Here is a 17,448-nt window from a genome sequence, read left to right as displayed (position 1 = left end):
CTCAAAATGGCATCAAATTAGTATTCAGGAGCTTCAAAACTATACATTTTGATATGTCATTTGAAATTTGAGTTAATTTTTGAATTTTGAACCTCCCCTTCAAAAGCCCATTTTAGGGTTTTCGCCAAAGCGGTATCAAATTCGTGTTCAGGAGTCTCAAAAACATATATTTAAATGCGCAACATGATATTTAGGCCCATTTTTGAATTTTGGACCTCTCTCACTTAAGCCCCTTTTGGGTTTAGGGCTGAAATATTATCAAAATCGTGATCAGCGGGTTCGTTAACAGATATTTTGATATCTTACATGACGAGTAAGCTCATTTTGAAATTTTGCACCCCCCCCCTCGACCTCCCTATTGACTTGATCGTCAAAATAATGTCAAATTCGAGTTCGGGAAGTTCAAAAACATACATTTCGACACCTCACACGATGATATTGCACACTAATTTTCAAATTCATTCCCCCCCCCCACCCCCCCTCCCACCCGAAGCATATTTCTTCAAAATATCCACGTAATTTATGACGGTTTTTCAGCCATAATTATTAAGCTCCTGCAGAAAAAAGTTTTAGGCGACTTGCTTCAAATGCCGAAATTTGAACATAGCTGCAAAATCAAAAAAATCATCTTCAAATTAAGTGTATGGTAAGTAACTGGTAAGTAAAAAAATACGAGATTTATAGAGTCGAAAACGGCTTCGAAATACTCGATAGGCAACTTCAATAATTGATCGATGTCGAAACATGGTGATTTTTCACCCATAACGAATGCCCCTGCAAAAATAATCGATAGGCAACTCAAATGACATTGATTTTAGCTATCGAACCAACACACAGCGCTATCTACCGGAATAAAACGAAACCAAAAATCGAGGCAGAAAAAATGACCAAATGAGAGTTAGATATGCGCGTGGCGCTATCTATCGGAATATTAGGGAACTACGTCGAATTCGAGCAATAGAAATGCGTTTTTGAGTGTTCTCTGCGAAGTAGTTCCGTAATATTCCGAGAGATAGCGCCACGCGCATATCTAGCTTTCATTTCGTCATTTTTATAACCTCGTAGTTGAAAACAGAACAAAAGTTTCGTTTTATTCCGATAGATGGCGCTTTTGATTGGTTTCAAAAAATCACGTTTCGCGAGCTGGATATGCGCGTGGCGCTATCTATCGGAATATTACGGAACTACGTCGAATTCGAGCAATAGAAATGGGTTTTCGAGTGTTCTTTGCGAAGTAGTTCCGTAATATTCCGATAGATAGCGCCACGCGCATATCTAGCTCTCATTTCGTCATTTTTCTAACCCTCGTAGTTAAAAACAGAACGAAAGCTCCGTTTTATTTTTATAGATGGCGCTGTGTGTCCGTTGGAGTTATAATTTTTTCAAGTCTGATTCGAAAGAGTTGCCTAGCGAGGTTTTCGCAGGGATATTTCGATTTATAATTTCGAGTTTTCGTCATTTTTTACACAGAATTTCCAAAAATGAAAACACAACTCGAATAAAACATTCAGATCTTATATTTTATTTTTACTTTAATACATATACATCACAGAGAATTTACACAATAAAAAATTTGGTTCTCAATAAAAGAATAAAAAATAATAGAAACTATTTATTTTACATCTCGACTCTTTTTTTTTTTAGACTAAAAAAAATTGACCGCGTGATACATCATGTTCTTGATTTGCAGTTCATCTTCGTGATTCGATTGCCTAATCAGAAAGGTTGCGGAATTCTTGCGTAAGATGGAAACAATGCGATACGAAATCTTCGGCGGTTCAACACATTTCTCACCTGTAAAATTATAAAAAAAAAAAATAAATAAAAATGTGTAAATCGTAGGTTAATAAACTACAAAAATTGACCTCTGGTTTTATAATGAAAATTACGATGAAGGCTGCGAGAGAGGGAGATGAATGGAGGCAAAAATACCTTCAAAATAATATTGAAAATCAAGAGTTCAAATCAGTCATTTTTGGACATTTTTTCTTTTTTAAAATCACCGAATTCGCCTTCAATTCTAAAACCCGAAAGTTGAAAGAAAAAGCAAACATTGCGGAATGATTTCAATCACTTGAGTGCTCGTTTAAAAGGGAGGTAGAGAGGGGGGAGGAGCTGTCACAATTTTTTAGAACGGTGAACTAGAATAAATTTTAAATGGTTTTTTTTCAAAATATTAAAACTGGTAAATTTGTGCGTTTAAGCATGAATTAACCCCTTTGCATTTATTGGACTTTTTTGATTTCCAAAATTACGACTATTTCGCCTAATACGAGTCCGATTACAAAACAAACGTCATTTTTATATTCAGCGTGTTCAAAGTAGTCAGAAAACGTCATTAAAAATGCAAAATTTCACAACTTTTTTTGGGAGTCATTTTTAATGTCAAAAAGGGCTGTTTCCGAGAGAATGGAGCACTCTGGTGAAAATCTGACGCCGGAAATGAATTCGCCATCCCAAAAAACCCCCACAGCCCAAATTTCAGCTTGATTGGCGACAAAAAGTTTTTTTGCCCAAAAAAATGTATGAACGTACCCCTTTGGATTTTTTTGATTTTCAAAAAAATCGTGTAAAGGGTCGTTTTCGACTAATTCGAGGTCGCTGAGTTCGAATCTGGTGTCCATTTTTGTCAAGGGCCTTTTCTTCGGTAAGAAATTGCGACTATTTCGCCGAATACGAGTCCGATCGCAAAACAATGGTCATTTTTGGATTCAGGGTGTTCAAATTAGTCAGAAAACGTCATTAAAAATGCAAAATTTCACAACTTTTTTTGGAGTCATTTTTAATGTCAAAAAAGGCTGTTTCCGAGAGAATGGAGCACTATGGTGAAAATCTGACACCGGAAATAAATTCGCCGTCCCAAAAAACCCCCATAGCCCAAATTTCAGCTTAATTGGCGACAAAAAGTTTTTTTGCCCAAAAAAATGTATGAACTAAACTAACCCCTTTACATTTTTTGGATTTTTTTGAATTTCAAAAAAATCGAGTAAAGGGTCGTTTTCAACTAATTCGAGGTCGCTGAGTTCGAATCTGGTGTCCATTTTTTTCTAGGGCCTTTCCTTCGGTGAGAAACTGCGACTATTTCGCCGAATACGAGGTCGATCGCAAAACAATGGTCATTTTTGGATTCAGGGTGTTCAAATTAGTCAGAAAACGTCATCAAAAATGCAAAATTTAACAACTTTTTTTGGAGTCATTTTTAATGTCAAAAAAGGCTGTTTCCGAGAGAATGGAGCACTATGGTGAAAATCTGACGCCGGAAATGAATTCGCCGTCCCAAAAAACCCCACAGCCCAAATTTCAGCTTAATTGACGACAAAAAGTTTTTTTGCCCAAAAAAATGTATCAACGTACCCCTTTGGATTTTTTTGATTTTCAAAAAAATCGAGTAAAGGGTCGTTTTTGACTAATTTGAGGACGCCGAGTCTGAATCTAGTGTCCATTTGCGTCCAGGAGCGCTACTTCACCGAGAAATTGCGACCATTTCGCCGAATATGAGTCCGATCGCAAAACAAACGTAATTTTTGGATTCAGCGTTTTCAAAGTAGTCAGAAAACGTCATTAAAAATGCAAAATTTGACAATTTTTTTTGGGTCATTTTTGATGTTAAAAAAGGCTGTTTCCGAGAGAATGGAGCACTCTGGTGAAAATCTGACGCCGGAAATGAATTCGCCGTCCCAAAAAACCCCCATACCCTAATTTCAGCTTAATTGGCGACAAAAAGTTTTTTTGCCCAAAAAAATGTATGAACGTACCCCTTTGGATTTTTTTGATTTTCAAAAAAATCGTGTAAAGGGTCGTTTTCGATTAATTTGAGGTCGCTGAGTTCGAATCTGGTGTCCATTTTTTTCTAGGGCCTTTCCTTCGTTGAGAAACTGCGACTATTTCGCCGAATACGAGTTCGATCGCAAAACAATGGTCATTTTTGGATTCAGGGTGTTCAAATTAGTCTGAAAACGTCATTAAAAATGCGAAATTTGACAACTTTTTCTCGAGTCATTTTTGATGTCAAAAAAGGCAGTTTCTGAGAGAATGGAGCACTCTGGTGAAAATCTGACGCTGGAAATGAATTCGCCATCCCAAAAAACCCCCACAGCCCAAATTTCAGCTCGATTGGCGACAAAAAGTTTTTTTGCCCAAAAAAATGTATGAACATACCTAGTACCTACTTACCCCTTTGGATTTTTTAGATTTTCAAAAAAATCGAGTAAGGGGTCGTTTTCAACTAATCCAAGGGCACCGAGTCCGAATCTGCGGTCAGATTTAATCGATCGTCTCGTCTTCGTAAAAAACGGGCGCTTATCTCGCGATTTAAACATCCAGCATCAATTTTGACGTTATATTCGAAATCAGCTGCCTCAAATTAGTCAGAATCCGTCATGAAAAATTCAAAATTCCACGACTATTTTTCACAGTATTTTTGAGCTCAAAAAAGGTGGTTTCCCGGAGAGAATGGTGCACTCATGAGAAGAACTGACACCAGAAATGAATTCGCCGTCCCAAAAAAAACCCCTTACCCAATTTTCAGCTCGATTCAAGACTAAAAGTTTTTTTGCTCAAAAAATGCATGAACTTAACCCCTGGCTAAATTAGTCATTTTTTGCCAAATTTTCAAAAATCCAACATTACGAACTGTTCGGAACACTCGACTCTCCCTTCCCCTTCCATCCGTTTCAAAGATATCAGATTTGGACTCGAAGAATTGTTACTCGATTTTTTTGGAAATCAAAATGATCCAAAAAATGCAAAGAAAAGGGGTTTCGTGCATTTTTTTGGGGCAAAAAAAAAACTTTTTAAAGCAACTTAATTGGGCCAAAACTTTAGCTAGTGAGGTTTTTTGAGACGGTGAATTCATTTCCGGGTTCAGATTTTCACCACAGCGCAGCCTTCGATCAGAAATGGACCATTTTCGAGTTAAGAAACAGAGCCAAGAAATAACGGCATAGAGGAGTCAATGACCTTGACAGACTCGATTAGCCGCCAGATGGCCTTCAGAAGTCAGACAACAACCGTCATGATCCAAAACAAAAGGTCAATGAACTTATGAGGCGTGAAATACCGCTAGACGGCGTTCAGACGCCGGACAATCAGGTCAATGACCTTAGGAGATCACACAGCCTTCAGAAGCCAGACAAACAGGTCAATGACGTTAGGATGTCAGATGATATTCATAAACTAGAAATATAGGTCATTGACCTTAAAATCCAGACAACCATTAGAACCCAGTCAGACAGGTCAATGGACTTAGGAAGCGATACAGGAAGTTAGACAATCTAAGTATGAAAACAGACAGATAGGTCAATGACCTTAAGAGCTCAGACAAAACTACAGACAGCTCTCAAGAGCCAGACAGACAAGTCAATGGCGTTAGTAGGCCAGACAGGAAGCCAGATGACCTTTCGAATCTAGACACACAGGTCAATGACCTTAGGAGCTCAGCCAGGAAGCCAGACGATATTCATAAACTAGACAGATAGGTCAATGACCTTAAGAAGCCAGACAACCATTAGAACTCAGTCAGACAGGTCAATGACCTTAGGAAGCAATACAGAAAGATGAACGATCTATAAAAACCAGACACGTAGGTCAATGACCTTAAGGTGTCTGACATAACTACAGACAGCTCTCAAAAGTCAGACAGGTCAATGACCTTAGTATGCCAGACGACTTTCAGAATCCAGTCACGCAGGTCAATGACCTTGGGTGGTCAGCCAGGAAGTCAGGCGATCTTCATAAACTAGACATATATGTCAATGACCTTAAGAAGCCAGACAACCATTAGAACTCAGTCAGACAAGTCAATGACCTTAGGAAGCAACACAGAAAGATGAATGATCTATAAAAACCAGACATGTAGGTCAATGACATTAAGATGTCTGACATAACTACAGACAGCTCTCAAAAGTCAGACAGGTCAATGACCTTAGTATGCCAGACGACCTTCAAAATCCGGACACACAGGTCAATGACCTTGGGTGGTCAGCCAGAAAGTCAGACGATCTTCATAAAACCAGACAGATAGGTCAATGAGCTCATGAGAGCAGCCAGAACGCCAGAAGGCCTTTGAAAGCCATACACACAGGTCAATGACCTTGAGAGGCCTGACAGATGGGTCAATAACAATAACAATAGTATGTTTTGAGCTGCCACTTGAATCTAAAATTGCAAGTAAAATCATTCTCAAGAAGCCTCAGATAAGAAGTGAAATCCGGAGGGGTCAAATCAAAAAATTGAGTCGATATTTGTACTCAGCACCTCCAATAACCAAACAAACCACATGTCACACGATTTTCTCAATTTTCAGCAAATTTGGGGGCCAATAAGACCGCTGGAGGGGGTCAAATCAAAAAAATGAGTCGATATTTGTATTCAGCACCCCCAAAAACCTAATAAACCACATGTCACACGATTTTTTCAATTTTCGGGGAAATAGGGGTCCAATAGGGGCACCGGAGGGCTCAATAGGGGCGCTGTAGAGGTTGAATCAAAAAAATGAGTCGATATTCGCATTCAGCGCTCTTGAAAACGTAGGAAACGATATGTCACACGATATTTAACATTATTTCACCAGCTGACCAAAATTTTGGGGCTCACCTACCCCCCTTCCCCCACTCCACCGGTTTGCGAATCGCATTAGGGACACAAAGTCCCATAGTTGCGAAAATCACACAAATGTATGCTTCATGGATTTTGGAAGTACTTTCAAAAAAATCCCCAAAAATTTCAAAAGTTCAAATTTGTAAAAAAATGGGAGGGGGGGTGCAGCCCCAAAATTTTGGTCAACATGTAAAAAAATTTCAAATATCGTGTGACATGTCGTTTCCTAGGTTTTCGAGGACGCTGAATACGAATTTCAACTCATTTTTATGATTTGGCCCCTTCAACGCACCTACTGGGCCCCCAAAATCCCCAAAAAATTGAAAAAAACCGTGTGACATATCGTTTTATAGGTTTTAGAGGGTGCTAAATACAAATATCAACTCATTTTTTCGATTCTCGACTCCTGCAACACTACAATGCCACATTCCCATTATCTGACAAAGGCGTTGGAGGCATTGGACCAATAAAACGAAATCTAGCAATTAATTTTGAGCAAAATCGGAGCTCATTATTCATTGGACATGAAACGAACCATTTTCTCACTATTCTCTAATACTAATAATTTTGAGAAATGATGCCCCATGAAATTTTTTTTATACGCCTATCTAAACAGTCATCAACAAACCCTTTAGAAATTAATTCACACAGTAGGAAAATTGGAAAGAACGACAAAAACATTTTGGCTGAAAATGTAGAAGGAGGAAGTGTTCCTGCCTTCCAAAATAAGCGTTGCAAATTTTTCTCTAAAAAACTACCGAAAAGGAAGGAGGCATCGAAAATGAGAAAACAAACAATTACACTGATTTCCATCTCATCATGTACATACGTAGACGTACTCAGTTCAGTAATAAGAAAGAAATTAAAAGGATAAAATACACACAACACGCAACGCAACGTGATGGATGCGTTGACAAAATCGCGCCATAAATTTGCATTTTTCCGCGTTTAAAAATATCCTCGCGTAGGTTCAGTTCATCGCATATTCATACATCTACCTCACTACTTCACTACCCACCTATCCATCGTTTCACATATTCAGTTTGTTTGAAAAGACACCCCCTCCTCACCCTGTACCATACCATACATACGAAAATTGACGAAGTACGGTCGTCGCCGTAGCAGAGAGCAGAGAGCAGAGCGAAAGACAAATACAAAGAGGAAATCTTGAGCAATCTTTCAAATGAATGAAAATGTACTGTGTACGATATAGTGTATATAGTACATTCACCACAGCCACAGCTGCTGGCATTTAATGAAAACATAAATGAAAATTTTTCATCCGGTCGCTTATTAGGTATATTAGGGTGGTAAAAGCGTAACGGAACAGCCAGAGAAATAATGAAAAGTCACATGTTGCGCCGTGTACTCCAGAGTGTCGTCGGCGAACACGAAATATTAGCGGTATCTCGCTATCGCGTCTGTGTATAGAATACCGTGCTTCTTCTCGCTCTATAGTCTGTATCGCAGCCTTTTCGACTTTCGTCAAAACTCAAAAAAGTAGACCTTTTCAGAGACATTTTGTTAGCCGGCTACGTTAAACGTTACGTTATCGGTGCTTCGTTCCGTTTTATTACGTACGAGTATTAAATCTTTCGTCGCGACGACGTGAAAAAAACGATACCTTTTTTGACATTTGCATCGCTTCGTGTTTTTTTTCCTCTAAGTATTTTTTGTTCGAGATTTAAAGTCGACTAGGTCATCGTCTCTAGAGGTGAGTGATTCGATTTTCTGTCAATTTTTTAATTAATTTTTTTTTGAAATTTTTGAGAGATGTAATTTTAATTGACGTAATGTATGAGTTTTGTGATCGAATTATTTCTACGTCAAATGAGGACTAAAATGTGCTGTTTTAAATTACATCAAAGGTAGAAACATCATTTCCCAATGTGCCTGTCCAACTTCGATTTGATTTTCAGGAACAGCATGTTTCAAAAACCTCGTCTAAAAATTTTAATTAAAATACCAACTCGATATTAATTTTTCGATTTTTTAAATAAATTTTTGAAAATGTCAAAATCGCCATTTTGGAACTACGATGGTAATTTTTTCAGCAAAAATATTAATATTTTTGAAGTACCTTGTGAAATTTTTTTTTGAAACACCTCCGGACTAATTAAAGTTTGACACCCCCTGTCTCTCACCCCAGAGTAGTTTCTCATATTTTCAACCATCTGGAGCCATCAGTGAAGTGTTGATTAAATTTCAAAAATTAGATTTCCCCTTAAACTTTTGACCAGCCAACAAAAAAAAAAGCTTTCTGGCAAATTTCTCAACCACGTTAAAAAAAGTCAAGAAGTGAGAAAATCAAAATTTGGTAAAATCGAAGTAAACTCTATTTTTGATCACTCAAATACAGTTTTGTGACCGTTTCCAGTCCTTCCAGAGACTCTAACGGATTTCTGGATATTCAAAATTGCTCTAAAGATGGCTAAAATGGAATCAGAATTCTTCAGATCAATTTCAGTACAAATCTAGCCCGCCAGTATCTACTGGTCGAGGAACTTCGTCGTTCTGGAGCCTCCAGCGAATTATTAGATTTTCCAGCTTTGGAAAATTTGTCATATGAATGTAGATAAAATAGAATTTGGCACTTTTCGACGAACACAGACACAAATCGATGGTCTTTTTGAGCAAACTGGAGCCTCCAGCAGATTTTTAGATTTTCCAATTTTTGAAAACTGCGATGGAAAATGATCAAAATTAGATTCAGCAGACTTTCCAACAATTTATCCACAAATCTTTACCTCCAAAATTGACTGAGGGTGATTTCGAAGCGTTCTGAATCTGGAGCCTCCAGCGAATTATTAGATAGATTTTTCAGTTTTGGAAAAATTGTCATGAAAATTGATAAACAGGAATTCGGGACTTTCCGATGAATCAAGATACAAATCTTAACCTCTGAAATGAATTTATGGTCTTTTTGAGCAAACTGGAGCCTCCAGTAGATTTTTGGATTTTGCAAGTTTTGGAAATTACGATGAAAAATGATTAAACTGGAATTCAGCAGTCTTTCTGACATTTCAGGCATAAACTTCGACCACCAAAATTGATTGATGGTGATTCCGAATTGTTCTGGAGCCTCCAGCGAATCATTAGATTTTTTAGCTTTGGAAAAATTGTCATGAAAATAGACGAAATGGAATTTGGCACTTTCTGATGAATCAAGACACAAATCTTGACCTCTGAAATAGATTGATGGACTTTTAAAGCAAACTGGAGCCTCCAGCAGATTTTTGGATTTCCCAATTTTTGGAAATTACGATGAAAAATGATTAAACTGGAATTCAGCAGTCTTTCCGACATTTCAGGCACAAACTTCGACCACCAAAATTGATTGATGGTGATTCCGAATTGTTCTGGAGCCTCCAGCGAATCAATAGATTTTTTAGCTTTGGAAAAATTGTCATGAAAATAGACGAAATGGGATTTGGCGCTTTCTGATGAATCAAGATACAAATCTTGACCTCTAAAATAGATTGATGGACTTATTGAGCAAACTGGAGCCTCCAGTAGATTTTTGGATTTCCCCATTTTTGGAAATTGCCGCACGACAAAAATGATTAAAATGAGATTTAGCAATCTTTCTAATAATTCAGGCACAAACCTTGACCTCCAAAATTGATCGATGATGATTTCGAATCGTTCTGGAGCCTCCAGCGAATAGCGAATCATTAGATTTTTCAGCTTTGGAAAAATAATTGTCATGAAAACAGAAAGAATGGAATTTGGTACTTTTCGATGAATCCAGACAAAAATCCTGTAGATTGATGGTCTTTTTGATTATCAAAAAAACACCTTTTACGATACGAAACTTTATTGAAAATAAACGCGGGTCTTTTTGAGCAAACTGGAGCCTCCAGTAGATTTTTGGATTTTGCAATTTTGGGAAATTGTGATGAAAAATGATCAAAATGGGATTTTGTAGTATTTCCAATGATACAGGGGCAAACCTTGACCTTCAAAATTAGCTGAGGGTGATTTCGAATCGTTCTGGAGCCTCCAGCGAATTATTAAATTTTTCAGCCGTGGGAGAATTGTCATGAAAACAGATGAAATGGAATTTGGCACATTTCTATGAATGTAGACACAAATCTTGACCTTTGAAATACATTTATGGTCTTTTAAAGCAAACTGGAGCCTCCAGCAGATTTTTGGATTTGGAAATTTTTGGAAATTGCGATGAAAAATGATCAAAATAGAATTCAGCATTGTTTCCAACAATTTAGGTGCAAACCTTGACCTCTAAAATTGGTTAATGGTGATTTCGAATCGTTCTGGAGCCTCCAGCAAATTATTAAATTTTCCAGCTTTGGAAAAATTATCATGCAAATACATAAATGAAATGGAATTTGACACTTTCTGATAAATCAAGACACAAATTTTCACCTCTGAAATAAATTTATGGTCTTTTTGGGCAAACTGGAGCCTCCAGCAGATTTTGGGATTTTCTAATTTTTGGAAATTGTCACGAAGAAAATGATTAAAATGGGATTCAGCAATCTTTCCAATAATTTAGGCACAAACCGTGGCCTCCAAAATCAACTGAGGGTGATTTCGAATCTTTCTTGAGCCTCCAGCGAACTACATATTAAATTTGTCAGCTGTGGGAGAATTGTCATGAAAATAGATAACATAGATTTTGGCACATTTCTATGAATGTAGACACAAATTTTCACCTCTGAAATGAATTCATGGTCTTTTTAAGCAAACTGGAGCCTCCAGCCGATGAAAAATAATCAAAATAAAATTCAGCTGCCTTTCCAACAATTTCGGCACAAACTTTGACCTCCAGAAAATAATCGTTCTGGAGCCTCCAGCAGATCTTTGGTTTTTCCATTTTTGAACAGATCAACATTTTCTATCAATTTTGGAACCAACCCTGACCTCAAAAATCAACCGAGGGTGATATCGAATCATTCTGGAGCCTCCAGCGGAATTCTGGAAGTAACTCGAGCCAAAATGGAATTCAACGCATGTTAGGTTACTGTTGGAACAATTTTTAACCTCCAGAGTCGATTTGATGGTGGTCTTAAGTTATTCTGGAGACTCCAGCAGATTTCTGCATTTTTCAAATACGAGAAAAATTGCATCAATAATGGTCGAAATAGAATTCAGCAGTCCCTTGATCAATTTTTAGGCACACATTTTGACCTCCAGAGTCGATTGGTGGGAATTTTCAGACTTTCTGGAGCCTCCAGTACAAATTTTCAGACTTCCCAGTTGATGAAAAATTGTTACAAAAATGGCTAAATCAAGTCCATACTTTTTTCGACCAATTTAAGCTCAAATCTAGGTCATCAAAATGAACACGGTGGTGATATCGAGTTGTTCTGGAGCCTCCAGCAAATTTTAGAAATTTTCAGTTTCACAAAAGTTGTACTGAAAAGCGTCAGAATAAAATTCCGCACCTTTCCTATTAATTTAGACTCCATTGGTGGTGATTTTGACAAATTCTGGAGCCTCCAGCGAATTTTCCAGTTTTCCAGTTCTATAAAAATTGTTCCGAACAGGGATAAAATGAAATCAAGCCCGTTATCAATTAATTTAAGCACGAATTTTAATCACTGGAAATCAGTTGGTGGCAGTTTAAAAATATTCTGGAGCCTCCAGCGGATTCTTGGATTCCTCAGTGTTGAAAAAATTGCAATGAAACGAGCTAAAATGGAATTAACACTATTTTGATCAATTCAGGCACAAATATTGACACGTTAAAAATCAATTGGTGGTAATTTCGAGCTATTCTGGAGCCTCCAGCAGATTTTCGGATTTTCCAGTTGTGAAAAAATTTCAATAAACAGAGTTAAAATGGAATTTTTCATCACTTCCATCAATTTAACCATAAATGTTCACCTACAGAATCGATTGGTTGTGATTTTGAGCCGTTCTGGAGCCTCCAGCAGATTTTCAGATTCTCCAGCTTCGAAAAAATTGTAATGATATGGGAAAAAAAAGGAATGCAGCACGATTTTGATCAATTTAGGGCACAAATCTTCTTATCTAAAATCGATTGATGATGGTTTCGAGCAATTTGGAGCCTCCAGTGAATTTTCATATTTTTCTGTTTTAGAGAAATTGTTACTCATAAAAAAAAACCTAAACTGGGGACTGAGCACTTCTTCAATCAATCATTGAACGAAAAAAATTGTTTAGTGAATTACCTTACTGGAGTTACTCGATGCTCGAATTCAACTAACAGCGACTACTTTGAACCCAAAATTTGATTGTACTGTACAAGAGAAATAACACATTCCTGAAACAAATACGAAAAATAAAAATTAGTAATTATTGAAATCAAAATCACACACACATAAAATACAGTTCCTGATACAAAAATGAAAAAAAGAAAATCAGTAACAGGTTAAATTATCACATTCCAAAAAAGTAAACATTCTCAACATCTCCTCTCGATAAAAAAAAACAACCTCAAACCTTTGACTATATATACATGGACTACTATCTTCATTGTTGCCGATGAAGCCGAAGTAATAGAGGTACTAGATCGGGAGCATCGGGAATTTTCATGCGCGCGCAGGAATCCCACCCACCCTCGCACCTTCCAATCACGGTGAACCACGGAGCGACGAACACCCTCCTACGTTCCAACAACCGCTACGCTCATTGCTACGAAATCTCGCGCATGCTCAGAGCCCATGTCCCGATCTAGTACCTCTATTGCTTTGGCTTCACGATTCCCATTCAACAACAATAGGAGATAGCAGTCCATGTATATATAGTCAAAGCCTCAAACAACCTCAAACAAGGTAGGTTAAAAGGGTAATAGGTATAACAGCCGAACAAGTAGGTAATGAAAACTGCCAGCTCTGTGCTTTAAAATACCAAACAACTTTATATAACTCGACGAACTCCATATTATACATTAAAAAAAAAAAGAGAAACGTCATCACTTTCGTAAATTTTCCAATTCAACTTTCCATTCATTTTACAAACTCGTAATGCAATTTGTTTTATTTTTTCAACTCGCTAAGAATATTCGTATTCGCGTTCTTCATCGTCAAGCTCACCTTGCCCCTTCATCTTACCCTTCATTTAGGCCCGCTTTGTAATCAATAGCGAGGTGACCAAGCAGCATGGAAGAAGAGAGATAAAAATGGACAGGCTGAATGTTATTAAGACCTTTTTGTTCGCAGATCTCTCTCCCCGACAAATTTTTTATTAGCTCGATGTTGTAGTAAAAGTGCCACGGCAGCGTGATGAAAGACTTTATATTTTTTGATTATTTCGCTGTGACCTTCCCCTTCCCCTCCCTTTCCTTCAACCATTCGCGGATAGCATTTTATTTAAAGCATTTCTGTATTATGTTGTTTATAGTCTTATAGAGAACATGATATTGTCGTTATGATAACGATCGTGTTTTTCTGCGTGAAAAATTTTTTATATAAATTTTTTAAAAGGATGTAATTCTCTTAATCAGCACAAAAATCTTGAGCGTTGGCCGAACGAGAAATTTAATGACGTGTTGCTTGCGCCTTTCAAGTCGTAAAATATTTAAAAAGAAAATTCTGTTTTTCACCAAAAAGCTTCGAAGGTTACAGAGTAGGTATAGTATATTTATGAAGAAAATAGAAAGAAGGACGGGAGAGAGATCAGTGGTGAAAAATTTTCCTCTTTTTGATAATTTTCTCTGACAGTAATTAGTAATGCGTTGCGTTAGGAGGGCTTTGAAGTCAGCGTGTATCTTTTTCATCAGTATCAAGACTGAAAAGCATCTAGGTACTTAAAAATATTCACGAATCGAGTCTACAATTTTAAATGAAATTCACAATTTTTCGCAACATGATTTCGACTCTTCTCAACTTCCAATGGGAATTATTCGACTTTTGAATGTCAAGTCATGATTTTTTAATCAAAACCGTTCAAGTAGATTCCAGCAAACTTGTTGCGGGTTCATTGATTGACTAAATGAGAGTTGGTCAACCCGGATCAACAATCATCCTTCTACTCTGCCTTGCACAACGATTGTCTCCATGGCATGGCATCTGCTCTTGTGACCCGTCCAAACTACATACTTGAGTATTTGGCATAGGACCACCAGAATGGGTCCTTTGGTCACACCTATTTCTCTCAGTATGGTGGCATTAGTTCTTTTTGCTGCCCAAGGGACTCAACTGCTGCCTCCAGCACCATATTTTCATTGCGTCAAATTTTTGCAGTCAACACATCCTTCAAAAATGCATTTTTCGTTTTCTTCCAAAAAAATTGCTAACTTTAATAGATCACAGGGCAATTTTGAAATTCCCAAAAATTATGACCCAATGTTAGGGAAGAATTCTTTAAAACATGCTAAAAGTCCTACTTTTTCATTTTGAAATTTTGTTAGACACCCTGACTTTGAAAAATCCGAAAAATTATGATTCAATTTCAGGTTTTTTAATTTTACAGAAATTCTCAAAAAAGAGTTTTTACATAAGTTTTTGATTTTTTCTCGTCAAATTTTCGCTCATTTTGATAGATTATGTGAAAAGCTCTCAAAAATGTTAAGCTTATTGTTAGGAATGGTTCCATGCAGAATTGGGGCAAAGCGAATAAAGAATTGAGACAGCGAAATCCAAGAACTCATACAACAGAAAAGACAAGCATTTAGAAAATTCATGAGCTCAAAAGATGAAGTTGATGGTGAAGAATATTGAAAACAGTTGGCAAAAGTCAAGAAAAAGGCTAGGAAATTACAGCGAGATAGCTGGAAAAATTGTATAACATTCCTGGAGCATGACACATACAAGTTATGGTCAAAGGTGTATAAGATCATAAGAAGAATTGACACAAATTTTAACAAAAAAAGTGGGTTTGCCAAAAATAAAAATCAATGATGCAAAGGAATATTTTGAAGAACTCTAGAGCGATGAAAATGCACAAGATACAAAAATAGAAGATGAAATCGAAGAAATAGAAGACAGAATACCACTTAAAGAGCTACAAGAAGCTCTGAAAACAGCAAAACATGCAAAAGCTCCAGAAGAAGATGGCTACCAACAGAATTGTACAAATACACAAGTAGTGACTTTAAAAGAAGACTACTGGAATTTCTAAATAGGATGTACCAAGAAGAAAGGGTACCTGAAGAATTCAAAACAGCGATTGTAATACCACTGTTCAAGAAAGGCGATATGTCAAACCTGAAAAACTACAGAGGAATAAGTCTACTCAACACCTGCTACAAGATATAGGCAAAAATACTGGCGAAATGACTGGCAGAACATACAGAAGAAAATATGTCAGAAAGTCAAAACGGATTTAGAAACACTGAAAGAAATAAACAGTAATAGTTACATTGAAACGATGCACTCAGTGCATTAAAACGCGGTGATTTTGGTATAGGAATGAAACGCATTAATCAGTACATATTTAGAGAAGTAACTATTACACAGAAGTGCAGTAACCATTCCATCACTTTTATTCAACAATATTTAAAAAGTGGGGATAGGTGATATCAATTTCACATTTCTCCGCACATCTAAATAATTCTCACTGCAACAAACTTTTCTAGACCTAATTTCCCTAATAAGAAAATTTTCCTACCTGACTGGGATTTGAACCTGCGACCTCTCGTTCCTAACTACCTACACTTAACAACATGGCCGCGATGATGTACTCAGTACATTGTTTACTGTATTCAGTAAATCACTACATGGTTCTCAGTCATGTTTAAGGAATGTAATCATTGCCAATATTTTGACAAAGTTGGATAACTAAAATTAATTTTTAAAAATCAAGTAATTAAAATTGCGGAATGTAATTCAATTTTTAATGCTCTTCTGCTATAGATAGGAATCAGTGAAAATCTGATGAAAGTAATCTCAAAAAGAATTAAATTCTCTACAATTTTGTCAACATAAAATTTTTGTAGGATGCTCTGTTTTTGAACCACACATCCGTACAGTTGAGCCTGGTCTGACTTACCCCAAATTGAGGTAAGTCCGAACACTTTATATTTTATTCCACTGAGCAAAAGCAACTGAGTCAATCACACTCAAATTTTTACCATAAGTAAATAACCTTTATGGGAACCTACACAATAAATTTGAACCATATTGGTTCATTTGTAGGAGAGTAACAGCTGGTCAAAGTTAAAATTGTGAAAACCCCATTTGGACCTTACCCTGGTGCACCTTATAGAAAAGATTGGAGAAATCATGTTGAAAGGAGGGAGGAAACAAGATCACCAAAACAGGTCCTCCAATATACAGATGCAGATGGAGACCAAGGAGGAAACTCATCGATACCTCGAGACTCATCCTCAATAAGTTCCACACTGTAGCAGACAGGCCAACAGGCCACTGTGTATAAGGAAATGACGACGACAATGATGATCCATTTTATAGGTCTCAACATTCAAAAATTCTCAAAAACAGTTTTGATGGAAATGTTTCTGAAATTTTAATTCATTTTGGAAAATCATATGCTAGTTTTAATAAAATTCCAACACAATTTTGGGCTCATAATTCAAAATTATATGTTTTTTTTCCTAAAGAAAAAAACAATCGTAGACTAAAGGTTACTAGAATAAACATATGTATCTAAATATAATTATAGCTTCACCCCAAGTCTAAGCAGGGAGGGGAGAGGAGAGAGCGAGAGAGGGAGGTGAAACTGATTGTCCGCCATGACCCAAGCCCCTAGGCAGTTGCCTAAGGCCCAGTTGTCACTTCTCAGGTTTTGTTTCCATGCATACCTGTTCCAATCACGACTGAGCCCCCAACCCGTCTCAGGGTGAAGTTTGAAGGGGGAGTAATTTTGCCTAGGGGTGATCCCAACAAGTTAGGTCACCTAGTTATTGCCAGGAGGTTTATTTGGACTTTTGTGGGGCAGTCGGTGCACTTGCTTAGGGCT

General features: G+C 37.1%; 2 protein-coding genes across 6 annotated transcripts in view; one reads left to right on the top strand and one right to left on the bottom strand.

Annotated features, from left to right (window-relative positions):
- Positions 1-1,499: 1,499 nt before the first annotated feature.
- The window catches only part of LOC135837375 (uncharacterized), a 141,810-nt gene continuing 125,861 nt past the window's right edge, over positions 1,500-17,448 (bottom strand). For all 5 annotated transcript variants that reach the window (XR_010557177.1, XR_010557181.1, XR_010557178.1 and 2 more), the window contains 2 exons: positions 12,759-12,850; positions 1,500-1,794 (listed from right to left, as the gene is read on the bottom strand). Coding sequence is in view for 1 of the 5 variants with exons in the window: in XM_065352636.1 (XP_065208708.1) it covers positions 12,800-12,850 (51 nt within the window). In the remaining 4 variants the exon portion in view is untranslated. The remainder of the gene's footprint in view (positions 1,795-12,758; positions 12,851-17,448) is intronic.
- LOC135837357 (uncharacterized) overlaps positions 7,947-17,448 on the top strand; it is a 288,834-nt gene continuing 279,332 nt past the window's right edge. Inside the window, exon 1 of the mRNA XM_065352602.1 lies at positions 7,947-8,311. The gene's annotated coding sequence lies outside the window, so the exon portion shown is untranslated. The remainder of the gene's footprint in view (positions 8,312-17,448) is intronic.

Source organism: Planococcus citri, chromosome 1 (genome assembly GCF_950023065.1).
Source record: "Planococcus citri chromosome 1, ihPlaCitr1.1, whole genome shotgun sequence".
Classification (NCBI taxonomy): domain Eukaryota; kingdom Metazoa; phylum Arthropoda; class Insecta; order Hemiptera; family Pseudococcidae; genus Planococcus; species Planococcus citri.
This window is presented reverse-complemented; position numbering and strand designations above follow the sequence as displayed.